Source organism: Oncorhynchus mykiss, chromosome 4 (assembly GCF_057628025.1).
Source record: "Oncorhynchus mykiss isolate SJ-2025 chromosome 4, ASM5762802v1, whole genome shotgun sequence".
Lineage (NCBI taxonomy): Eukaryota > Metazoa > Chordata > Actinopteri > Salmoniformes > Salmonidae > Oncorhynchus > Oncorhynchus mykiss.
The window spans coordinates 71,210,234-71,236,841 of NC_143025.1; the positions used below are offsets into that span (position 1 = coordinate 71,210,234).

General features: G+C 41.5%; 1 protein-coding gene and 1 long non-coding RNA gene across 9 annotated transcripts in view; one reads left to right on the forward strand and one right to left on the reverse strand.

Moving 5' to 3' along the window:
* LOC149984126 (uncharacterized) overlaps positions 1–26,608 on the forward strand; it is a 182,327-nt gene that overhangs the window by 139,945 nt on the left and 15,774 nt on the right. The window lies entirely within an intron of this gene.
* vegfab (vascular endothelial growth factor Ab) lies at positions 236–25,248 on the reverse strand. 8 transcript variants are annotated; one of them, XR_016495405.1, is made up of 9 exons: positions 24,420–25,212; positions 22,713–22,758; positions 22,056–22,196; positions 21,596–21,792; positions 17,457–17,533; positions 8,878–8,910; positions 3,825–3,899; positions 1,873–3,228; positions 236–1,627 (listed from the first exon to the last, which is right to left on the reverse strand). XR_016495405.1 is itself a non-coding variant. In XM_021600620.3 (9 exons), the coding sequence occupies exons 1-9, from the start codon at positions 24,522–24,524 to the stop codon at positions 1,606–1,608; spliced, it is 840 nt and encodes a 279-aa protein (XP_021456295.1). In that variant the 5' UTR covers positions 24,525–25,212; the 3' UTR covers positions 236–1,605. The 8 variants fall into 8 exon arrangements, 5 of the variants coding, with proteins under 5 accessions (XP_021456295.1, XP_090089070.1, XP_021456296.1 ...); XR_016495404.1 differs by having other exon boundaries at positions 22,563–22,758; XM_021600620.3 differs by having other exon boundaries at positions 1,873–2,016.

The window sequence follows — 26,608 nt, forward strand, 5'->3', positions numbered from 1 at the left end:
TTATATATACACATTTGCAAACATTTCTAGAAACCTGTTTTTTGCTTTGTCATTATGGGATTGTGTCTGTAGATTGATAAGGGGGGACAAAAACGACTTAATTCATTTTAGAATAAGGCCGTAACGTAACAAACAATTTTTAAAGGTCAAGGGGTCTGAATACTTTCCGAATGTACTGTAGGTTGCTAGCTGTAATATAAACACAAAATGGAAGCATTGACTTGGTAGGCCGAGCTTTCTTTTAGCAAGGGTTTATTGTTATTTGCGCGGTGGAGCTCAAGACAAGCATAAGCCTACTCTGCCTCTAAAAACACACACACACGCACGCACGCACACACACACACACACACACACACACACACATGCGCACACACGAGCAGGGTGAAAATCACACGCAGCACCCCCACCTTAAAAAGGCCGTCCATACAAATTATCCATTTGAGGAATGTTTACATAAAGATTTTCTTTTCTTATAAAAGCCAAGAGCAGTGTCTCCTTGTAGCTAGGCAGAGAGGAGACGATAATGACATCACATAGCGGGGAGGGGGGAAACCCAAAAGAACATAACACTGTATATATAAATATTTCAAATTAAATACGGGTAGAGGACTGAATACTGAAAATACTCTAACATTATAAATTATCTATAGCGGACTATGACATAAGGGATATTAAGTATGTATGGTATATATACAGACAGCTTGCCATCGATACTATTGCATTCTGTATTGAGTTCAACCGCAGACAGGGTACCATCCCCCTCCCCTCCGAAAACAAATAAATAATTTAAGAAGCAGATTCAGGATTTCTCACTCTGAAGTGATCAGCACAGTTTGAGGCACATTTTCTCAATGGAATCAAGCTACAGTATCAGTTGTTTCTAGAGGTTTCCATGTATATCAAAATCAATCATCAGTATCCCTTTAGAAGTATTAATGGCACTCCAAATCCAGTTCCACTGCTAGAAAGGGCAGCAAAAGACACAGTTCTAGCATTCCACAAGTTCTACACATCCGTTTTAGAACTTGCTTTCAGGTAAAATAAATTGTCACAAAGGGACAGATCCCCATTTTCCCATTGGCTGTCCTGCCATTGCAATTGGGTTCCTGCAACGGGAGTCTAGGGGTCAGAACTTTCCATCCCTCCAAGAATATTCTCCCTTCTTCTCTTCCTCCTCTTTTCTGCTGATTTATGTACCACATAGCTAGGTTGTTGTTTCTGATTCGACACATAACCACTCATATATATCCAGTGAAGAATTTGCATAAATGAAATTACAACAAAACTGCAGTCCGGTCACACGCCAGTGAAATACAAAACCACACAGCTGTTTGCTTTTTTATAATGATGGGTTTTAGTTAGTTTTCTTTTAGCAGCAATAAAAAATGTGTACTTTTAGTATATACTTTAGTATATACAGATCTACATTGGGATGATTTTTCTGTCTGTTCATTTTCTTTCTCTTTCTCTCTCTGCTGTTTCTCAGTCAGTCCAGAGGAATGCTTTCCACAGAGAAAATGAGCTTAGAGTTTAAAGTTCAAAGTGCTGAGCTGTGAAACATCTTGTGAATATTCCATCATGTCATTTCATCTGAAGTTTGGCCTCTCATCTTCTTGGCTTGTCACATCTGGGAGACAAAGAGAAGACAGGTATTAAAAACAGAGATGTAGGGCTGTATGGTTGTATGAAACACACACTTGATCTCGTGCTCTGGGAACTGAGCGCCAATGTCTTGGTCAGGTTCTTGGCTAATGGTAGGCTCTTATGTGGTCAGGAAATGTCACCAAACACCATCTTGGTTACCATACCGAGCTATGAGGTGATAAAGAGTGATAAAACAAAAGTCCTCCTGACACCCACACACAAACACACCTGCAGGTCCTCTCGTTGAGCTCCAGGTAACGCGCCCGGCAGTGGGCATTGGAGTTTCTGCAGGAACACTGGCAGGTCAGAGGGTCCTGGATGAACCCCTGCTTCCTCCTCTCTGAACAGCCATCACAACATGGCTCGCACTGACTTTAGACAGACAGGCAGAGAGAGGAGAGGAAAAAGTGAAGGATGATGAAGAGGAGAGTGGAGGAGGAGAAAGAGATAGGAAGGATGTTTATTAGAATGGTGTTAATATGGAAACAACCTTGGAAGTGTTTTTCTGACAACCCACACATGCTGCAACTTCATACTCCCAGTGTCAGTGCCTGTGTGTGAATGTTCTCTATGTGTGGGTATGTAAAGGAGGAATTGTAGCATGTGACTGGAGGGTTGTACAAAAACTGACACTTTGCAAGCAGCAAAATTACCCCCAAAACCATTGCCCTCTCCCCAACTCATCCTATGTTGGCAGGGTGACCTCCTCCTACTGTCTCGTAGGGTGGTAGGGGGGAGTGATTCTTGATGATTGGCTTGCCCACATACAGTATGCATTGTTCCGGTTAGACATGCACCAGCAAGCTTTGGCAGTTACGTGAGGCTTACAACACAAAACACTGTCAAATTCAACACATCCCAAAACTCTCTTTTTACAGTCAAATTAAACTCAGAGGTCGTCTTTGTGCGTAAAGATATGGGATTCGATTTTATTGAATTAAAATATTAAGTGTTGTTTTCCCCATACAGATGTATGATCTTAATATGATCACTCATTTGTTGCTGAGAATTTTCCTGCACAGCAGGAAGTGCAAACTTGCAGTGCGAGTTAACATTTCAGACTTGATTTGCCGTAACAAAAAAATGTATGAACCCATTAATTATAATCCACATTTCCTGTTGCTGCAGGATTATTTTCCTGCTGTAGCAAACTGGCTCAAGTTAAGATCCTACACCTGTAGACACAGATTAGATAGACAACCAGTAGATAAGAGAATAGATCTTGTTTAAATGACAAAGAACACTAGAGAGACTGTACCATTCTGTTTCCACACAGAGGGGTTGATAGTGGACCAAACCATTTTCACAGACAGACATTCCATTGAGAACTAAAGGCAAAGCAACGTGAACAGAACAACTCTATTATTTGACATTAAACCCATTTCAGAAACATAAGCAACTATTTCTATTGAAAACTAAAAAAAAATTGTTGAGACCCATGGAGACAAAGTGAACGCACAAATAGAATGGGCTAAACAACTTGTTGGTTTACATAACCCAGAAAGAAACAACAATGTGATTGTCATCTCTCATATGCTCACATTGCAAACAAAGCCCAGATATGGCAGACGGAACAGCAAAAACCTGTTTGGAGGGATGAAAAGAAACAGAAGAAGAAAGGGGGAAAGGGCGAGTATGAGACACAGCAAAGCGAGACAGACTCAACACTGATGTAGGCCTTGGATGATCCCCACAACAGATACCGGATTAGTTGAGATCGTCAGCAAAAAGCCATGCTGGTTTGTTCAGTTCTGTTATCTTTACCCTATCCCTCCATACTTTCCCTTCATCTCCCCTAGGGTTCCTTATCACCAGGGGGGTGGGGTGAGGGTGGCAGTGAGGTATGGAGGCAGGGTTATGGGTGAATCGCGTGAGTTGTAGTGATTTGAGGTTGAAGTCACCCCTAACCATAGATATAGGATCAGATGTTATTTATTATTCAGGGACGACTTCTACCTACTCCGGTGGGGTGGGGGTTCAGAAAAGCCTCATGCCAATTGATGCATGTGGTGGGATTGGGTGGTGGTGGTGGTATTGGGTGGAGTGGTGGGGCTGTGAAAAGTGAGTGAGCAAATTAATTAATTAAAAAGGGGCAAATTAACTCCTCCCAAATAAGCTTAATAATCAGAAGTGCCACACTCAAGTGCAGGTTGGGAGAGGAGAAGGCCGAGCTGACATACGCTTCACGATTCTTTAGGTCATGGTTTTTCTTTCGCTTTCTCTTTTGGCCTTTGCCCTTGCCTTTCCGGGGTTTTCTGGAAAAAAGAGAAAGAAGCACAACAACGCTGATACATCTGAGAGGAGGAGGAAAAGAGACACATATCAACCGAATAGAGAGTTCCGAGTTCAGTTAGTCAGTAAATCAAATCAATTGATCAATTGATCATTCATTCACACAGAGGCTATAGGAGTGAGAAAATGGACTGAAATAGAATCAAATGGTCTCAATTAATCTAGTAAATAAGAATTGGACAAGTAAGCCTTGTCCGAGCCAGAACGGCCCATGAATCTAGAAGTTAAAACTTTGTCACTGTTGTAGCTAAATAAATTATCAAAAGAACACGGGCTTCTAGACATTCTTAGACCAAAAAAGAAAGGGTTTCACAAGTTTAATATTTAAGTTTAGCTGTGTAAGCTGTTTTTTTTTGCCAAACACTCCCTCAGCTACACTTAACATTCCCAAATGGATACTGGACTATAGATGGGTTGGTTGTTTAGCAACAAAACCGGCACTTGTGCAACTATGGGGCAAAATGGACAGGGTTGGCTTAGATTGTTGACAACATGTAAACTATACTGAGCAAAAATATAAACGCAACATGTAAAGCATTGGTCCCATGTTTCATGAGCTGAAATAAAAGATCCCAGAAATGTTTAATATGCACAAAAAATCTTATTTCTCTAAGATTTTGTGCACAAATTAATTTACATCCCTGTTAGTGAGCATTTCTACTTTACCAAGATAATCCATCCACCTGACAGGCATGACATATAAAGAAGCTGATTGAGCAGCATGGTCATTACACAGGTGCACCTGGTTCTGGGGACAATAAAAGACCACTCTAAAATGTACAGTTTTGTCACAACACAATGCCACAGATGTCTCAAATTGATGGGAGCCTGCAATTGGCATGCTGACTGTAGGAATGTCCACCAGAGCTGTTGCCAGAGAATTTAATGTTCATTTCTCTACCATGAGCCGCCTCTAATGTAGTTTTGGAGAATTTGAAAGTCTGTCCAACCGGTCTCACAACCGCAGACCACGTGTAACCACGCTAGCCCAGGACCTCCATATCCTGCTTCTTCACCTGAGGGATCATATGAGACCGAAGAATTTCTGAGAAACTGTCAGAAACCGTCTCAGGGAATGTCATCTGCATGTTCATCGTCCTCACCAGGGTCTTACCCTGACTGCAGTTTGCCGTCGCAATCGACGCGGGAAAATGCTCACCTTCGATGGCCACTGGCACGCTGAAGAAGTGTGCTCTTCACAGATAAATCCCGGTTTCAACTGTACCGGGCAGATGGCAGACAGCATGTATGGTGGCGGTGGGGTTATGGTATGGACAGGCATAAACTACGGACAATGAACACAATTGCATTTTATCAATGGAAATTTGAATGAGATATCGTGTCGAGATCCTGAGGCCCATTGTCGTGCCATTCATCTGGAAGCTGAAAATGTCCCTGTTCTTCCATGGTCTGCATACTCACCAGACATGTCACCCATTGAGCATGTTTGGGATGCTCTGGATCAACGTGTATAACAACGTGTTCCAGTTTCCACCAAAAACAACAACTTTGCATAGCTATTGAAGAGGAATGGGACACTATTCCACAGGCCACAATCAACAACCTGATCAACTCTAAGGAGATGTGTTGCACTCCATGAGGCAAATGCCATTTAAGCGTGCACATAGATGGGTTAGCTGATAATGTCATGAAAACTACAAGGGTTAGCCTAGTTCTCTTTCAACTAATCTGGGTCACCAGTCTTGGCTGATGGATCTCAACAAGCTCAATGCATTATTAGACGTTTTTGCACTTCTCAAAATTTCGAAGTTGTTCCAAACGTCACATTTTTAAGTGTTAATGTTTTGGATGGGCTTAAAATTACAAATGAGGGTCCACCACTGGGAATAAACATGCAACCTTCTGATCCGGAGTCATAGGATGACAGCTATCCACCACCCCCGTCCACAACACCCTATCAAAACCCAAGCCTAATTGATGGTAATAGCGCCCACTGTTTCCCCTAATGTCCGGTTTTGAAGGCATTTCCCGACACCCTCAGGAAACTGACAGGCGTCCAATTTCATGATATAACGGTACAATGAGTTCCAGGTAGTCTATTCACTTCCAGCAGATTTAACAGATGCAGGGTATATAACAAAATGTGACAAAGGAACATTTCCGTACAATGATTGGGTGAAGCTAGACTAGAGTTAGCTTCCATAGGATGACTGATCAAGTCCATTGATCTTCAGAGTTCTTTTGTACCATCATTAACACCACTGTGACTAACTACTAGAGGTCGACCAATTAAATCAGCATGGCCGATTAATTAGGGCCGATTTCAATTCTTATAACAATCGGTAATCAGCATTTTTGGACGCTGATTATGGCGGATTACAATGCAATCCACGAGGAGACTGCGTGGCAGGCTGACCACCTGTCAGCAAGGAGCCAAGGTAAGTTGCTAGCTAGCATTAAACTTATCTTACAAAAAACAATCTTCACATAATCACTAGTTAACTACACATGCTTGATGGTATTACTAGTTTAACTAGCTTGTCCTGCGATGCATATTATCAATGCGGTGCCTGTTCACTTATCATCGAATCACAGCCTACTTCGCCAAATGGGTGATGATTTAACAAGCGTATTCGCGAAAAAAAAGCACTGTCGTTGCACCAATGTACCCAACCATAAACATCAATGCCTTTCGAAAAATCAATACACAAGTATATATTTTTAAACCTGCATGTTTAGTTAAAAGAAAGTTATGTTAGCAGGCAATATTAACTAGGGAAATTGTGTCACTTCTCTTGCGTTCTGTGCAATCAGGGTCAGGGTATATGCAGCAGTTTGGGCCGCCTGGCTCATTGCCAACTGTGTTAAGACCATTTCTTCCTAACAAAGTCCGTAAAAAATTTGCCAGAATTTTAAAGAATTATGACACAACATTGAAGGTTGTGCAATGTAACAGCAATATTTAGACTTATGGATGCCACCTGTTCGATAAAATACGGAACGGTTCTGTATTTCACTGAAAGAATAAACGTTTGGTTTTCGAAATTATAGTTTCCGGATTTGACCATATTAATGACCTACGGCTCGTATTTCTGTGTATTTATTAGATTATAATTAAGTCTATGATTTGATATTTGATAGAGCAGTCTGACTGAGCGGTGGTAGGAGGCAGCAGGCTCATAAGCATTCATTCAAACAGCACTTTCCTGCGTTTGCCAGCAGCTCTTCGCAATGCTTGAAGCACAGCGCTGTTTATGACTTCAAGCCTATCAACTCCCGAGATTAGGCTGGCAATACTATAGTGCCTATAAGAACATCCAATAGTCAAAGGTATATGAAATACAAATGGTATAGAGAGTAATAGTCCTATAATGACTACAACCTAAAACTTCTTAACTATTGAAGACTCGTGTTAAAAGGAACCCCCTGCTTTCATATGTTCTCATATTCTGAGCAAGGAACTTACAATTTATCTTTTTTACATGGCACATATTGCACTTTTACTTTCTTCTCCAACACTGTGTTTTTGCATTACTTACACCAAATTTAACATGTTTCATTATTTATTTGAGACTAAATAGATTTTTATTTACGTATTATATTAAATTATAATAAAAGTGTTCATTCAATATTGTTGTAAATGTCATTATTACATATACATACACATATATAAAAAATTGGCAGATTAATCAGTATTGTCTGTTTTTGGTCCTCCAATAATCGGTATCGGCTGTTTTTGGACCTCCAATAATCGGTATCGGCGTCGAAAAATCATAATCGTCAACCTCTACTAACTACCCAGGAGGCCTCTCACCCAGGGCCTGATTAATACAGGGGCTTACATGGGTTGAAGCCCGAAGGCCCAAGGCCATAGGGGGCCCTTGAAGCAGAGCTAAATTTAAAATGTGTATATATATTTTTTCTTACTGCAACCGCCAAGAGGCAGATATATTTTTATTTAAAAAGTTTCACAGTTAAATTACTTCTTCCTTAGGCTCATAAAAAAAGTGTGCACTTGCAAACGGCTGTACACATATGAAAACGGGAGGGGTGCCCTAGAAAATATCTAAGCCCCAGGGCCTACGATTTCTTAATCCAGCCCTGCCGTCACCACAGCATGGTCAGATGTAAAAGTTGAGCAAACAGTAAACAAGAGTTGAATGTCCCCTGGGGCATCTCAGTGTAGAAACATGGTGGCAGGGAGCACTAAAGTCATCAGCCTTCAGACTCATAAATGGTTAAAACAAGGTCAGTCAGATAGGGTCTCAGAAACAAACCCTTATCTATACCGCTGGACACATGACATATAAAACCTAAATACAACCAAAGACCCTTGTAATCCTGTAGGTTTAGGCAATAGGACAACTAGACAATCCCATGTAGAGATGGAAAAATAAGTTAAACGAAAACAAGAAATCCATTAAAGCTAGACCCATAAACACACACAAAAAAATGGTTAAAGGGGGTTTCTAAAAACACACAGTTATATACACATCACAGGATCCTGTAAAACATAAGTAAAGGAATGAACCGAGAAATACTTAAAGGCAGGTACAGAGAGAAGGAATGTAAACAGAGGAATTTAACAGAGGAATGTAAGGAGCAACAGGTGTATATAAAACAACATTAGATGACAGGAGCAGAGGACATTGACCTCACCAGGTGTCACTTGTTCACCTGGGTGAAGCATTTTGGGGTTTTCCGTGTGGCTCACCTGAGAGCTCAAAGGGCCATGAAATTAGAATGAATAAAATGGATGTGATTCTTTGTGAGTCCCAGGAAGCTCATTGGATCGGTGCCACATGGTAGTGTGAGTGATAATTTGATATGCTGTGTGTAACAACACACATTTTAAGAGAGAAATGCTAAAAATGTGTGAGCACAGGAGAAAGAGAACAGTGAAACATAGAAGGAGAAAGACAATGACAAAGAGAAAGGCATCGCTTCTCAAATCAACATAGTGCAAGAGTCTGTACTCACTTTTGTCTCTGTTCTTTCACTTCTTTCTTTGGCCTGAAAGATAGAAACAAACATGTTACCTTACAGCCCTTACCTTACTAATAAGCATGCACCCGTTAAGAAAATGACTGAAAGAACTGTTAAATCCCATTGCATTGATAAGGAATTGAAAAATGGTATGGTTGAGAAGGATGAGGCAAAAGGTATGCCATATAAATCTGGCATTACAACCGATTGGCAAACATACTGCAATTTGAGAAATCTAAATAAAAAGAAAACTATACTATGAAACAAAATAAATGCTATGAAGAATGACAGTAAAAAAAATTGGAGCACCTTAAATTACATTTTGGGCAAAAAGGCAAACTTGGCTCCATCATTCATTGAATCAGATGGCTTGTTCATCGCAAAACCCACTGATATTGCCAATTACTTTAATGATTTTTCCATTGGCAAGATTAGCAAAGTTAGGCATTACATGCCAGCAACAAACACTGACACTACACATCCTAGTATATCTGACCAAATTATGGACAAGCATTGTGCTTTTGAATTACGTAAAGTGAGTGTGGAAGAAGTATTATTGTCTATGAACATTTACAAGCTGGATGGAGGGTTACTGAGGATAATAGCAGACGATATTGCCACTCCTATTTGACATATCTTCAATGTAAGCCTACTTGATAGAGAGTGTGTGCCCTCAGGCCTGGAGGGAAGCAAAAGTCATTCCACTACCAAAGAATAGTAAAGCCCCCTTTACTGGCTCAAATAGCCAACCAATCAGCCTGTTAGCAACCCTTAGTAAACTTTTGGAAAAAAATTGTCTTTGAACAGATACAATGCTATTTTAAAGTAAACAGACTTTCAGCATGCTTATAGGGAAGGACATTCAACAAGCACAGCACTTACACAAATGACTGATGATTGGCTGAGAGAAATTGATGATAAAAAGATAGTGGGGGCTGTTTTGTTAGACTTCAGTGCGGCTTTTGACATTATCGATCAATGTCTGCTGCTAGAAAAATGTATGTGTTAGGGCATTACACCCCATGCTATAGTGTGGATTAGAGGTCGATCGATTAAATCGGAATGGCCGATTAATTAGGGCCGATTTCAAGTTTTCATAACAATCGGAAATCGGTATTTTTGGGCGCCGATTTCCGATTATTATTTTTATTTAAAAAAATATTTATATATATTTTTTTTATACCTTTTATTTAACTTGGCAAGTCAGTTAAGAACACATTCTTATTTTCAATGACTGCCTAGGAACTGTGGGTTAACTGCCTTGTTCAGGGGCAGAACGACCGATTTTCACCTTGTCAGCTCAGGGTTCCAATCTTGCAACCGCATAGTTAACTAGTCCAACGCTCTAACCATTGCACTCCACGAGTAGCCTGCCTGTTACACGAATGTAGTAGAAGCCAAGGTAAATTGCTAGCTAGCATTAAACTTATCTTATAAAAACAATCAATCATAATCACTAGTTATAACTACTGATCCCGTTTAGCAGGCAATGTTAACTAGGTGAAATTGTGTCATTTCTCTTGCGTTCATTGCACGCAGGGTATTTGCAAGTTTGGGCTGCCTGGCTCATTGCGAACTAATTTGCCAGAATTTTATGTAACTATGACATACATTGAAGGTTGTGCAATGTAACAAGAATATTTAGACTTAGGGATGCCACCCGTTAGATAAAATACCGAACGGTTCCGTATTTCACTGAAAGAATAAACGTTTTGTTTTCAAAATGATAGTTTCCGGATTCGATCATATTAATGACCAAAGGCTCGTATTTCTGTGTGTTATTATGTTATAATTAGGTCTGATTTGATAGAGCAGTCTGACTGAGCAGCAGCAGGCCTGTAATCATTCATTCAAACAGCACTTTTGTGCGTTTTGCCAGCGCTGTTTATGACTTCAAGCCTATCAGCCTAATGGCTGGTGTAACCAATGTGAAATGGCTAGCTAGTTAGCTGGGTGTGCGCTAATACTGTTTCAAACATCACTCGCTTTTAGATTTGGAGTAGTTATTCCCCTTGCGCTGCAAGGGCCGCGGCTTTTGTGGAGAGATGGGTAACGATGCTTCGAGTGTGGCTGTTGTCGATGTGTTCCTGGTTGGAGCCCAGGTAGGGGCAAGGAGGGGGACGGAAGCTATACTGTTACACTGGCAATACTATAGTGCCTATAAGAACATCCAATAGTCAAAGGTATATGAAATACAAATGGTATAGAGAGAAATAGTCTTTTAAATACTATATTAACTACAACCTAAAACCTCTTACCTTGGAATATTGAAGTATCATGCTAAAAGGAACCACCAACTTTCATATGTTCTCATGTTCTGAGCAAGGAACTTTTTTACATGGCACATATTTTACATGGCACACATTTTTACATGGCACACATTACTTTCTTCTCCAACACTTTATTTTTTCATTATTTAAATCAAATTGAACATGTTTCATTATTTATTTGAGGCTAAATTGATTTTATTGATGTTTTATATTAAGTTGTATTGTTGTAATTGTCATTATTACAAATAAAACATTTTTATTTGTATTTTTTTTAAATCGGCCGATTAATCGGTATCGGCTTTTTTGGTCATCAAATAATCGGTATCTGCGTTGAAAAATCATAATCGGTCGAACTCTAGTGTGGATAAAGATGTACATGTCTATACAGATGGTGCCATTTTACGGGCTCCTAACCATTGTGCTATTGTGTGTATTTTTTCACGTTATTTGTAACTTATTTTGTACACAATGTTTCTGCCACCGTCTCTTATGACCGACAAGAGCTTCTGGATATCAGGACAGCAATTACTCACCTCGTACTGGACAAAGATTTTTCTTTAACGAGTCTGATGCGAAGGATTTACTTCAGCCACCTGACAAGGACAAAATCCCCATCATTCGCATGAAGAAGAGACTGAGATATCGGGGATATAGGTCGGGGTTCCTTGTAAGGATCCGACGGGGAGTGAGTAATCCGCCTTTACCATCAGTCTTATTAGCCAACGTGCAATCATTAGATAATAAAATGGACGACCTCCGATCAAGACTATCCTACCAACGGGACATTAAAAACTGTAATATCTTATGTTCCACTGAGTTGTGGCTGAACGACGACATGGATAACATACAGCTGCCTGGGTTTTCGGTCCATCGGCAAGATAGAACAGCTGCCTCTGGTAAAACAAGGGGTGGCGGTCTGTGTATATTTGTAAATAACAGCTGGTGCGCGAAATCTAATATTAAGGAAGTCTCAAGGTTTTGCTCACCTGAGGTAGAGTATCTCATGATAAGCTGTAGACCACACTATTCACCTGGAGAGTTTATCTATATTTTCGTAGTTGTCCATTTACCACCACAAACCGATGTTGGCACGAAGACGGCACTCAACGAGCTGTATAAAGCCATACGCAAACAAGAAAATGCTCATCCAGAGGTGGCATTCCTAGAGGCTGGGGACTTGACTGCAGGGAAACTTAAATCTGACCTAATTTCTACCAGCATGTTACATGTGCAACCAGAAGGAAAAAACACTAGACCAGCATTACTCCACACACAGAGACGAGTACAAAGCTCTGCCCTCGCCCTCCATTTGGCAAACCTGACCATAAACTATCCTCCTGATTCCTGCTTACAAGAGAACTTGTAAGTACCAGTGACTCGATCAATAAGGAAGTAGTCAGATGACACAGATGCTAAGCTACAGGACTGTTTAGCTAGGACAGACTGGAATATGTTCAGGGATTCATCGGATGGCATTGAAGAGTACACCACATCAGTCACTGCCTTCATCAATAAGTGCATCGATGATGTCGTCCCCACAGTGACCGTACGTACATACCCCAACCAGAAGACATGAATTACAGGCAACATCCGCACTGAGCTACCGGCTAGAGCTGCCACTTTCAAGGAGTGGGAAAGAAATCCTGCTATTCCCTCCGACGAACCATCAAAAAGGCAAAGCGTCAATACAGGACTAAGATTAAATCGTATCACACTGTCTCTGACACCCGTCGGATGTGGCGGGGCTTGCAAACTATTACGGACTACAAAGGGAAACACAGCCGCGAGCTGCCCAGTGACACGAGCCTACCAGACAAGCTAAAAAAGTTCTATGCTCACTTCGAGGCAAGCAACACAGAGCATGCGTGAGAGTATCAGCTGTTCCAGACGACTGTGTGATCACGCTCTCTGTAGCCGATGTGAGTAAGACCTTTAGGACTACCTGACATGATGACTCCTTGCTGTCCCCAGTCCACCTGGCCGTGCTGCTGCTCCAGTTTCAACTGACCTGAGCCCTAGGACCATGCCCCAGGACTACCTGACATGATGACTCCTTGCTGTCCCCAGTCCACCTGACCGTGCTGCTGCTCCAGTTTCAACTGTTCTGCCTTATTATTATTCGACCATGCTGGTCATTTATGAACATTTGAACATCTTGGCCATGTTCTGTTATAATCTCCACCCGGCACAGCCAGAAGAGGACTGGCCACCCCACATAGCCTGGTTCCTCTCTAGGTTTCTTCCTAGGTTTTGGCCTTTCTAGGGAGTTTTTCCTAGCCACCGTGCTTCTACACCTGCATTGCTTGCTGTTTGGGGTTTTAGGCTGGGTTTCTGTACAGCACTTTGAGATATCAGCCGATGTACGAAAGGCTATATAAATACATTTGATTTGATTTTGATAAACAGGTCAACATTCACAAGGCCGCAGGACAAGACGGATTACCAGGACGTGCACTCCACTCCGAGCATGAGCTGACCAATGGACAAGTGTCTTCACTGACATTTTCAAACTGTCCCTGACCGAGTCTGTAATACCAACATGTTTCAAGCAGACCACCATAGTCCATGTGCCCAAGAGCCCCAAAGTAACGTGCATAAATGACTATGGAACCGTAGCAGTCACATCTGTAGCCATGAAGTGCTTTGGAAGGCTGGTCATGGCTCACATCAACACCAACATCCCAGAAACCCTAGACCCACTCCAATTTGCATACCGTCCCAACAGATCCACAGATGATGCAATCCCTACTGCACTTCACACTGCCCTTTCCCACCAGGACAAAAGGAACACATACATGAGAATGCTATTCATTACCCACAGCTCAGCTTTCAACACCATAGTGCCCTAAAAGCTTATCAAAAAGCTAAGGAACCCTGGGACTAAACACCTCCTTCTGCAACTGGATCCTGGACTTCCTGACGGGCCGCCACCAGGTGGTAAGAGTAGGTAACAACACATCTACCACGCTGATCCTCAACACGGGGAACCCTCAGGGGTGCGTACTCAGTCCCCTCCCGTACTCCGTTCACCCATGACTGCATGGCCAAGTATGACTCCAACACCATCATTAAGTTTGCTGACGAGACAACAGTGGCTGGCCTGATCACTGACAACGATGGGACAGCCTATAGGAAGGAGGTCAGAGATCTGGCAGTGTGGTACCAGGACAACAACCTCTCCCTCAACATGATCAAGACAAATTAGATGATTGTGGACTACAGGTAAAGGAGGACCGAGCATGCCCCCATTCTCATCGACGGGGCTGTAGTGGAGCAGGTTGAGAGCTTAAAGTTCCTTGGTGTTCAAATCACCAAAAATTATCAAGGTCCGAACACACCAAGACAATTGTGAAGAGGGCACGCCTATACCCCTCAGGAGACTGAAAACACTTGGCATGGGTCCTCAGATACTCAAGAAGTTCTACAGCTGCACCGTCGAGAGCATCCTGACTGGTTGCATCACTGCTTGGTAGGGAAACTGCTCACCCTCTGACCGCAAGGCACTACAGAGGGTAGTGTGTACAGCCAAGTACATCACTGGAGCAAAGCTTCCTGCCATCCAGGACCTTTATGCCAGGCGGTGTCAGAGGAAGGCCCTAAAAATTGCCAAAGACTCCAGCCACAATCTCTCTGCTACCGCACAGCAGGTGGTACCGGATCGCCAAGACTAGGTCAAAAAGGCTTATTTTAACCGCTTCTAACCCCAAGCCATGAGACTCCTGAACAGCTAATCAAATGGCTACCCGAACTATTTGCATTATCCCCCCCCCACCCCCCATGTTTATGCTGCTGCTACTCTCTGTTTATTATCCATGCATAGTCACTTTACCTCTACCTACATTTACATATTATCTCAATCACCTCGACTAACCTGTGCGCCTGCACATTGACTCTGTACCGGTAGCCCCTGTATATAATCTCGCTATAGTTATTTTATTGGTTGCTCCTTAATTTTATTTTTCTTAAATGGCATTTTTGGTTAAGGGCTTGTAAGTAAGCATTTCACTGTAAGGTCCTGTTGTATTCGGCGCATGTGACAAATAAAAATTGATTTGAACAGAACACAGAGGGTGTTCTCTGATGGAAGCCTCTCCAACATAATCCGTAAATCCCTAGGGCAGCTGTCTAGGCTGCTTAACTTTTTAAAATCTCTACCAAAGAGTAAAGTCAGTGTGTCTATGTACGCGGATGACTCAACACTATACACATCAGCTACTACAATGGCTGCAACACTTAACAAAGAGCTTCAGTTAGTTTCAGAATGGGTGGCAAGGAATAAGTTAGTCCTAAATATTTCAAAAACTAAAAGCATTGTATTTGGGACAAATCATTCACTAAACCCTAAATCTCAACTAAATCTTGTAATGAATAATGTGGAAATTGAGCAAGTTGAGGTGAATAAACTGCTCGGAGTAACCCTGAATTGTAAACTGTCATGGTCAAAATATATTGATACAACAGTAGCAAATATGGGGAGAAGACTGTCCATAATAAAGTTCTGCTCTGCCTTCTTAACAGCACTATGAACAAGGCAGGTCCTACAGGCCCTAGATGTCACACCTGGACTACTGCTCCGTTGTGTGGTCAGGTGCCACAAAGAGGGAGTTAGAATTGGCTCAGAACAGGGCAGCACGGCTGACCCTTAATACACGGGGAGCTAACATTAATGACATGCATGTCAAACTCTCACGGCTCAAAGTGGAAAAGAGATTGACTTCATCACTACTTGTTTTGGTAAGAAGCATTGACAAGGTGAATGTACCGTGCTGTCTCTTTAAACTACTAGCACACAGCTCAGACACCCATGTATACCCCACAAGACATGCCACCAGAGGTCTCTTCACAATCCCCAAGTCCAGACCAGACTATGGGAAGCGCACAGAACTACATAGAGCCCTGACTACATGGGACTCTATTCCACATCAGGTACCTGACACAAGCAGTAGAGTCAGATTAAAATTAAAATAAAAACAGGAAAAAATACACCTTATGGAACACAGTGACTGAAGAGACACACAAAAGTACAGACACACGCATACGCACACAAGCGCTAGCACATGCACTCTACACACACGTACATTGTAATATTGTTGTATGGTGGTATTATACATTTTGTTTTGTAGATATGTAGTGGTGTAATAATGTCATATGATGTACTGTTTTTTATATTTGTTTTATATGTAATGTAAGTGCCTTAATGTGTTTGGACCCAGGAAGACTACTGTTGCTGCTGCCTTGGCAACAGCTAATGGGGATCCATAATAAATACAAAATCTAGCCCACCGTTTGTTTCTTTGTAAACAGATTCAGATCATCAACAGTAGACAGATAGATAGACATAGGCAGGATTCAGCTTGGGTGGCCCTGTAGCACTCTACTACTCTAGTGTTTTCCATCCCTGATCCCCAAGTAGTCATGACAAAGATGGCTTTCTCCCTGGCTTATCTCCTTGATTTGTTTACACACACACACACACACACACACACACACACACACAATCTGATAACAATAGTCGATTCTCAATTCTATTTTGTTGCTCATTTCACTATAGCTGATTATGGAGCAACGAATCCTATGGCTCACAGCTAATCCAGTGTGTACAGGAGGCCAAGAATTGTGAAACGTCACATTTCATTTCACAGTAGTCTCAATTGGTTCGTAGAAAACCATGTAAAACATTGCAGTCTACTTATAAACTAGTTAGAGTCGTGAAAAGTGATTTACAAAAGAGTTTATTAATGGTTAACAAACAACGAATTAATGGTTTGAGCAGTTTATATGGTGGTTATGAAAAGGTGGAAAATTATACACACTGAATGTAGGCTAGAAATCTTTATAAAATGTTAAATAAATGAATAGCTATGGCGTTAAAGGAAAAGCTGATACTTGGTTCATACCATATCACTGTTCTGTGACCTGCAAAGTATCTCAGAGTAGGAGTGCTGATCTATAGTAGGATCAGTTTTGCCTTAAGATCATAATGAATATGATAATATGGACAGGAGGGATCTGATCATAAATCAGCACCACTACTCTGAGACACTTTGTGGATACAGGCCCTGATCAGTGCTCAGTGTGATTGTAGATGGCACCCGGAAGTAGGAACGGACTCTTAGTTATCTAACAGAGACAATCAATATCGCTGTTTACAGTAAATGCCCCTGAATTCCTCGTAGAAGACCTCCATATGCCCTGAACTGAGAAGAACACTGGAGTAGATAGTAGGTAGGTGTGTGTGTGTGTGTGTGTGTGTGTGTGTGTACATGCAGCAAGTGTACAAAATAATACTTAAACACATCTTACCTGCATTCACACGCACTGTGTTCTGTAAAACTCATAAAGATATTATTTTCTTGCCTTTGGGGTTTTATTCTTTTTATCTGTGGAAACAAAAACAAGAGAAGACAGAGTCTAATATAGAACAGTCAAACATACTCTCTCCTTTCCCACCATATACTACAATATACTATACACACACATATATACTGTTTACACATTTTTATACAACGGGTGAGTCAAATGCTGATTGGTTAAAACCGCATTCCAGCCGGTGTCTATTCCACAAGTTGTCTCATCAGCCCAGCCAGGCAACTTACAAACTTGATCTCCTCTATAAAAGCATCTAGACATTATCTCACATTTCTTTTAGACTAACACTTCGTTTTCAACAGCGGAGATTTGAAAAAAAAACTTAAATCTGTCTCTCCGACAATTGCAACATTGTTTCAATATTCAAATTTGATCTCCCGCTGTCCCAAAGTAATGAACGAGTCGGGACGAGAGACAGGCGGGCAACATTTCTTAGCAATGTCGAAATCAGGAATCAGCTATAATAATTTTTGGGGATATATACAAAAAAATGTCAAATGAAAAAAGGTAAAAATGAGACGCAGATAATTTGCAGTCTTTCCAGCTTCAGTTTGAAGTGATTGTGTTACTGTAGCTGTGTTGTTGGCTAGCTCCACTGAACAACAGTGTCCTGACGAGTGAGCACATTTTCTATGCCAGGTGAAATCGAGTCCCATTAGCTCATTGTTATGGATATAGCCAAATAAATGTCAATAGAAAACAGCTTAAACAAATGCACATGCAGCTACGTTTCTGTTATTCTGGCTGCACTTTTTGACGTAACTGTAAGTTAGGCGTAGTTGGCTAGCAAGAAAGGGATAAGAACGTTGCTAGCCAGTATGGAACATTTAGATCGAATGACTGCGTTGCGTCCATAGATGCAGAACAAACAGACTGAACGACTGGGTTGCATCTCTAGCAACCCTAGATGTGTGTCGGACTATATCTTGTGGAAGGATGAAATAGTATGAATAAATTAATCAAAACGTTTTTTAATTAAAATGTGTCAATCATTATTTGAATATGTTGGTAACCCGTTGTATAAAAGTGATAATGCCCTCGAAGACAGTGTTTAGAGGATATATTGGCACGGTTTGCCGGCCCGAGACGAAATCGGCTTCTCGGGCGTTATCACTTAATTATACTATTGCATTGTTGAATACCTGTTTCTGATTGGCTTGAAGAGCATTCTAGAGCATGCATTATTTCCCTATAATGCACAGTATATTTGCGCAGTAGAATTCAATGGCTATTGTTCATTCATACATGTTCTATGTTTGAGCTACTTTTGAAATAAAAAAATCTAATTGAAAACACGAATTGGCATTGTTGAATTCGATTTTCATAATGGCGAGCTAGGACTGATGGTTTGGTTAATTAAACTAGAAAGTCTGTGTACCACGGCAACTACTGTAGGTATATTTGGTATATTTGCACAGTGGAATTCAATGGCTATAGTCAGAGATGGGGACTCGAGTCATGTGACTTAAATTTTGCGACTTAAGATTTTACTTGGCAAAAAAAACAAAGAAACTCTTGACTTTGACTTGAGCATCTATGACTTGAGACTTAACTTGGACTTCGCTGTATGACTCGATAAGTCATCTCACACACTATGTAAGCCTATCTGTCCTTCATATCGGAGTGCTGCAGGTTCTGTGCATTCTGTTCTGTGTCTTGAACAATCAGATTCACGGAAATCACAGGTTGCGCAGGCTAGGTACAAAGCACATCCTTTAGCAAAGCGCACGCCGCCCCACAGTATTTATTTAGCAAACGTGATTACACATTACTACCGACATACACGAGCAAAAACTTCACAGAAATGTTGCAGCAGCCTACACCTAAACTGTATGGGAAGAAAACGAGACAATTTCTCAGTTTGATCAACTCGGCTACTGCATAGGCAACTACAGCCGGCAGCTGCATAGGCCACAGACAATGCTCCATGTCCCCTCTAGGCAGGGTTCTGTAGCCTATTTATAGCCAATATATTTGTGTTAGGAGAAAATGTGAACTTGATCAAATTTGGTTTAGGCTATATTCAAACTTGGGCTGGCTGGCTGGGCTACCATGAACTTTTCAATCCAAAAGTATTAAATGAAATGAAATGAATCAAACAACACAATACTGATTACATAAATAGACTGTGTGAGTTACTTTTAATTGCAGTTGCATAGGCCTATACAATGCAAACCTGCATAAAGCAAGCTCAACCCTGTGAGTTCTATTGTCCAATTGCAATGGTTGTGTCTGTGTAAAGGAAAGTATAGTTTTAAAATATAATTCGTATTAACAAGTACACTGTTTCTGCAGTCTAACAGGGTTTCCATCCTCCCAGGAATTTTCCTAAATTTCTTTAAACCATTTGACCTGTTTAGAAAATATCTGTATACCTAGGTGGCAGGTAGCCTAGTGGATAAGGGCATTGGGACAGTAACCGAAAGGTCGATGGTTCAAATCCCCGGGCCAACTAGGTGAAATATCTGCTGGTGCCCTTGAGCAAAGCACTTAACCCTAATTGCTCTGGATAAGAGTGTCTGCTAAATGACTCAAATGTAAATCTAGTCCCATTGCCCATATAAATAAATACCTTTTTACAACTACTAATTAATCACTTATTTCTACCTGGTTTGGTTACCAGATTAGGAAAACGCTGGGCCCCAGGGAAAACCATTTGCCCCACTACACTGGGACCTAGTGCCACCTGTGCATTAAGCCATTATTGGTCCCAAAAATTGTTGCATTCGGTTTCAAAGACGATGTGGTAGTGGGGGGAAAAGGGATGCAGTTTGTAAAACATGTCAGTCCAAAATCACAGATGCATTGCAATGGCATAAAACACAACCATTGAGGACTCGAAACCCAAAATTAGGGACTTGTGACTTGACCTGAGCTGAGCTGTGGAACTTGGGACTTTACTTGAGACTTGCCCATTATTACTTGGGACTTGACTCAAAACTCAAAGATTAAGACTTGAAACTTGCAAAATGGTGACTTAGAACACGTTAGCCAGAAATGGGACCATGTTTGAGCTGCATTTGAAAGCAAAAGTCAAATTGAAAACATTATTGGCACTGTTGAATTAGATTTTCATAATGGCAAGCTAGGACTAATGGTTTGGTTAGCTAAACTAGCAAGTGTGTGTGTGTTTGGTTACCATGGCAACTACTGTAGCTAGCTACTTCAGTGGATGTCGAACACATTTCTAGCGGCAATGTGTCAAATTATAGCCATGGTATAAAAGGGATAATCAACTTGGGCTCTATGTGTTCTCTGGAAAATAATGCAACTTCGTGGAAGCTTCCACGTTGTTCATTATTGTCCATAGAACGCGTAGCCCCTCGTTGATTATCCCTTACATATATCTACATACATAGACACACATAACATAAGGGTATATGGATTGTCAGAAAGAGGCTGGAGAGATTCCTGAAAGGGATGTTATAGTATGTAAGGATAGGGGGAGGTTAGAGGCTATGGATGTGGTGTCTCAATGTAAGAGGTAGGGGGATCCATATTCCCAGGGCATGTTTAGGGCATATGGACGTCTTCTACGATATTGATTGTCTCTGTTAGATAACTAAGAGTCCGTTCCTACTTCCGGGTGCCATCTACAATCACACTGAGCACTGATCAGGGCCTGTATCCACAAAGTGTCTCAGAGTAGTGGTGCTGATTTAGGATCAGATCCCTCCTGTCCATAACATGAGGATAGGGGGAGGTTAGAGGCTATGGATGTGGTGTCTCAATGCCTTAATCCATAACCACGTCGTCGGTGGCCGGAGAACAGTGGGTTAATATATGGGGTTAAAGTTTAAAGGGCTCTCACCTCCATAGTGATGTTACTGTGTTGTGAGGGGACATGGGGGGGGATAGAGGAAATAACACAAAGGGAAAGAAGTATGGGGTTACACCTCCATTATGTTATAAATGCCATTTTGGGGAGGTGTCCAGTCTAAATGTAAGAGATAAGGGGTCAGAGGTCAGTATCTCACCTCCTTGGTGATGTAACCGGTATATGTAGAAGTAGGGTTGTAGAAGAAGTGTGAAGGAGATGTAAGGGTTAAAATATGAAACGCTCTGTCTCTCACCTCCATGGTCATGTTATGCGTGGAGGTTGGCGTGCACTCTAGCATCTCATCGTTGCAGCAGCCTGCGCAGCGCGTCAGCACCACACAGGATGGGATAAAGATATGTTCTACCTCCTCTGGGTACTCCTGTGCGATCTCTACCAGCAGCTCCCTGGGCTGACATAGGCTCTTATTGTACACCTCCATGAAGGATATCACTGAGGAGAGACATGCACATACATTTAGTATACCAAGAACCTATACACACATACTGTAAATGATCAACAAAAACAGGGCTGTTGTGCACATTACAAAATATACATCTACTACATTAACTTCCCTTCAACAATCAGCATCTCCCACTGGGATCACCTATATACGAAAATGTATGCACGTATTACTGTAAGTCGCTATAGATAAAAGCATCTACTACAGTACATGCCATATGTACATTATATATTTTATTATTATATTATCTCACCCATCAAGGTGTCTCTCTCATTTCCTCTCTCACTGTGGCTCTGGTATGCTTCTGTACTGACTCCCTCTTTCAATCCCTCTCTCAGCCCCACAAAGCTTGGTACCTTCTGCACTGAAGCACTAAAAACATTGTAGCCTGGGGCTGCACATGTTGGGAAAGACATTGAGACACCACAGACAGACAAAAACTCTGATTCCTCTTGGAGAGTAAAGGAGAAATGGGAAATCATAGCACACCCCCTGCAGTGTCTTATACCAGCCAAACCAAACATAGTATGAAACAATATCACATAACATTCAGCTTCTGATCGAAAGCAGCTCCTTTCCAAATATTTTGTGCAACTTATGCTTGTGTAAAAAACCCATGAGGGCCAGAGACTCAATTCCACTCTATAAAAACCTCACACAATATTTCAAATGGAATTCATGGATATTTTAAGTGAAAATTGACAACATTCTATTTGAAATGTGTTACAATGGCTTCAATGTTGGAGCCTATTCAGCCAACCTGAGGACCTAGTGTAGTTACACTTCACTCCACTAGAAGGTGTGGGTCTCCCTGTGCTCTCAATGTGAACCACACAAACCCTGTTTCCTTGGCAGTTTGCCTTCGAGGGAGCCCAATGAAAGCCCTTTTCCCACGGTGCCTTACACCTACCGCCGTCATGAGAAATCCTCCATCCTTCTTTCGGTATGTGGGCACTCTGCACGGGAGAAAGGAAAAGGGGCACACAAATTGAAGGTTAGATTTTCGAATGTCATATTCCAGTGCAGTTCACATTTACTTAAGTGTAACCAAAGAGGCTATGTGGTGCAGACACGATTTGACATTGGCGCTGTCAAAGATCAACCGGTTTGTTTGTTTTGTTTCAAAGCCAAGGCCTACATTGTAATTCACTGTGAAGATTGAAGAAGTTGTAAGCCTGTTTGCAAATGTTACCATTTAATTCTCTATGCGAGTGTAGGCTACGCAACACAACAGACCACACTTGTTAATTGTTGCTACAATGACCCGTATCCAGCCCACAGTTTGCGACATTTCTCCACAGTGGGGATTGCTGTCAGCAGTCCTCCCACAGTGGTTGGCATCGATCCACTCATATGCACGTACGTACACAGGCACGCACACACATCATCATCATCATACACACACACACACACACTTGTGCAATTTCTGCCCAGGATTGCATGAGGCCTGGAGATTCATTACCAAGTGGCTTTCACTGAGGACTACTGAGTTTAGTTGGAACAATGCAAGCGCATAATATCTACCTCAACCTGTGACCGCTGCTACCAGTTCTCACAGTCTCACGTCAGAATTACACGTTAATCCATGTTTTAAACGTAAAATGGCAAATTTCAAAGTGTTTAAGGCACTAATTCCAAATGTTTAAGGTTAGGCATCAACTTCGAATGGTTAAGGTTTGGGATAGGCTTAAAAAATATGAAATCGCTGGATTCAAACTTGCAATATTTGTAATCAGAGGTAGATGCCACAACACTGAAACCTACTTGAAGGTATTCATTGAAAATTAGGATTTGTTCTTATTAACTGACTTGCCTAGTTAAATAAAGGTAAAAAGAAAAAGGTAACAACACTCACTGTTTGCCCTAGTGGCCAGTTTCCACATCATTTCCTGACTTCCTCTGACATGGACGGACATTGAATACTGACTTGTATCATGGGTGACTTGGTTGGACCATTTTCACCCCAACCTGAAAAGTCTCCTAAAGAGCTATTATCATAAAAACTTTTGCCCAAGGGTCATGTGGAGGCTTCAACATGTTGATTAATGATTTGCAAACCAGTATAGACCTACATCATTGTCTACCTTTTAATTAGTTAAAGTAATGTTAAAGCCTTAATAAAATATGAAGCCAATGCACTATTTTTCAGAAATGTTCATTTAAGATGTCGTTGGGTAGTGGTATTCCGATAGTGCCTATTAATATGAAACTGTAGGATCGAATGTGAAGGCAACGAACCTGCTGCCATATCTCTGCAAATTCAAAATGCCGCTGCGCCTTTAAAAGCGTAATAATATCGCCAAGGTGGTTCTGAGCAGGCCCGCAATCACCAGTCTAGACTAAAGTTTATAACATTCCTTCAAAAACATTAGATAAGCCTATTCCACCTCTGAACGACAAAACACACCACACAGTAAATACATGAAGTTGGAACAGTGTCAGATTTGCTATTTAGATATATCCGATGCCACGAAACATTTTGAGGTTGTTAAAACATGAGCAATGACCTAACAAGGGGAGCGACAAGGACGACCTACACTTGACCATATTTCACAAATATAATCCATTTCTTGACGTTCATTTAGAGACCCTGGGTCTGTTATGATACATCATTTACCTTGACAGCTGACAAATACAGAAGTGTCAGGAGAAACAAGGTTATCAAACTGTCAACGAAGTTCATGATTGAAATTCCAAATGCAAATGTCGATTTAAAATCCATGCGGGTCGTCTTGCGATTTCTTCCAAAGCATTTGTCAAATTTAAAACCGTAGGTTAATAACAAAATGTAAGAACTGTTAGAACTTCTGTTAATGGGGGACGGGGGGTTGCAGTGGCGTCAAATCCATTTTGGTCCCACGGTCGGAGCAGGCAAGACACCTGAGCAGAAATCCCTTGAGCATAGCGACTTTCAGCTGTTGCCAATAATTTTTAAGATATCCAGAAACATGAAAATCCAGGACGCGTATCTTCTCACATCGTTCTGAAGTAGACCTTTATTTTTTTCAAATAAAATTGCAATCCACATTACAGAAGTGATTCCATAGGTCTACTTGGTGTACCAGGGGTCTCCAAATGCGTGTCCATTGGAAAAGGGGAACATGCGATTACAGAAACTCCCACTCCTACTGTATGTCAACCCCAGAATTGTGCATACAATAACATTCAAAGAATATACTCTGTTTTACGAGATCTGTCAAAACTTCCAAACATGACATAAAATGCAGTTTAATTTCGCGTTCTCCTGGTTTGAGTGATCCCAGCTCTCATCTACCCTACTGTCGCTAACGCATCAACGTAAAATAGTTTTGGAGGTCTACAACTTGTCCCCCTGGTTCCGTCTCTCGAGCGGCGAATATACTGTCGAATTGTCGTGCAGCACAGAGGGATTGGAAGCCCAGGGTGAGAATTTCAATTGCATTGGCTACTCCTCGAGTCCTCTCTCCTCACCTCCTTCGCCAAACCCATTGGGTGAGAAAGTCAGAGGTCCCTCCTCTCTGACATTCTCTTCCAATGGATTTTCAGAAGGAGGCGAGGAGAGGACGCAAGGAGATTGAAATTGAGAAAAGTACCGAAAGTGGTTCATTGGCTAAAAGGAGGGGTGGGCGTGGTTACCCAATCTTGACAGATGTGTGAGGTCAGATCGCAGTGTTCTGATACTGACCGCTTGTGCAGTGAGATTCATCAATCAAACCTTGACAATGGCCGTGTGGATCAAATCCGTAATATATCGTGGGTAAATTCAGACTGACTGACTAACAAATAATAATGAGTATTAAGATGCCCGACTGTAGAGTCAGTCGGGCTAAAATGTTGAACAAGCCCTTTAACCATAGGCTGAGCTTGGGTTTCAAGTTTGGGAAAGCACATTTTCGTATAAAAAATTCACCTTTATAATAAAGCATTCCATGCATCTTTGCATTTGCAGACTTCTAGCCTAGTATTCTTAATGTGATAATTTGATTGGAAAGTCATAATGTAGGCTAATAATATAACTCAATCACTGAATCACAAAAAAATATTGTTCAAAGCAGGGTGTCGTGGCATAGAGTAGGCCTAGGCTATCTCAGATACATTTATTCTCTTTTCTTTGTACAGGAAGATGTTCTCCTTTTAGAAACATATTTAATGCAATTCTACTACAATTATATTACTGGAGATATTACCAGAATCTTTTTTAATATGACAAAAATTTCAGGATAGCCTACTCTGAAGACACTGATAAAGTTCAATAAAAATGAAATGATCTGATCCATATAATAGGTCTACGAAAAGGGGAGACACAAATACTGTCACTTCCTGATCTGTTTCACCTGTCTTTGTGATTGTCTCCACCCCCTCCAGGTATCCCCCCATCTTCCCCATTATCCCCTGTGTATTTATACCTGTGTTCTCTGTTTGTCTGTTGCCATTTCGTTTTGTTCGCCAAACCTACCAGTGTTTGTTTTCCTGCTCCTGCCTGTTTTCCTGCTCCTGTTTTTTAGTCCTTCTCATTTTTTGGACCGTTCTGCCTGCCCTGACTCTGAGACTGCCTGCTGTTTTGAACCTTAACCTACCATTCTGGATTATTGACCCCTGCCTGCCCTGACCCTGAGACTGCCTGCCGTTCTTGACCCTTTATGCCTTCTCTGGATTATTGACCCATGACCTGTCATTTGCCTGCCTCTGTTGTTAGGAATGAACTTTTGTTTCTTCAACTCTGCATCTGGGTCATACCTCAAACGTGATAGTACGAACTTGCCATGACTGACCCAACAGTCTCGCACCTTCTCCGCAGCGCCATCTCCTCCCAAGGAGCCACCATTG

Excerpts from the sequence above, each read along its gene's own strand:
- vegfab (XM_090232944.1), bottom strand. The coding sequence starts at position 24,524 with ATGGATTTTAAATCGACATTTGCATTTGGAATTTCAATCATGAACTTC. Across the intron at positions 22,197-22,562 it reads TAACTACACTAGGTCCTCAG|CCCCAGGCTACAATGTTTTT; the intron begins GTTGGCTGAATA and ends CAACATGTGCAG. Across the intron at positions 3,900-8,877 it reads GTGAAAGAACAGAGACAAAA|AAAACCCCGGAAAGGCAAGG; the intron begins GTGAGTACAGAC and ends TCTTTTTTCCAG.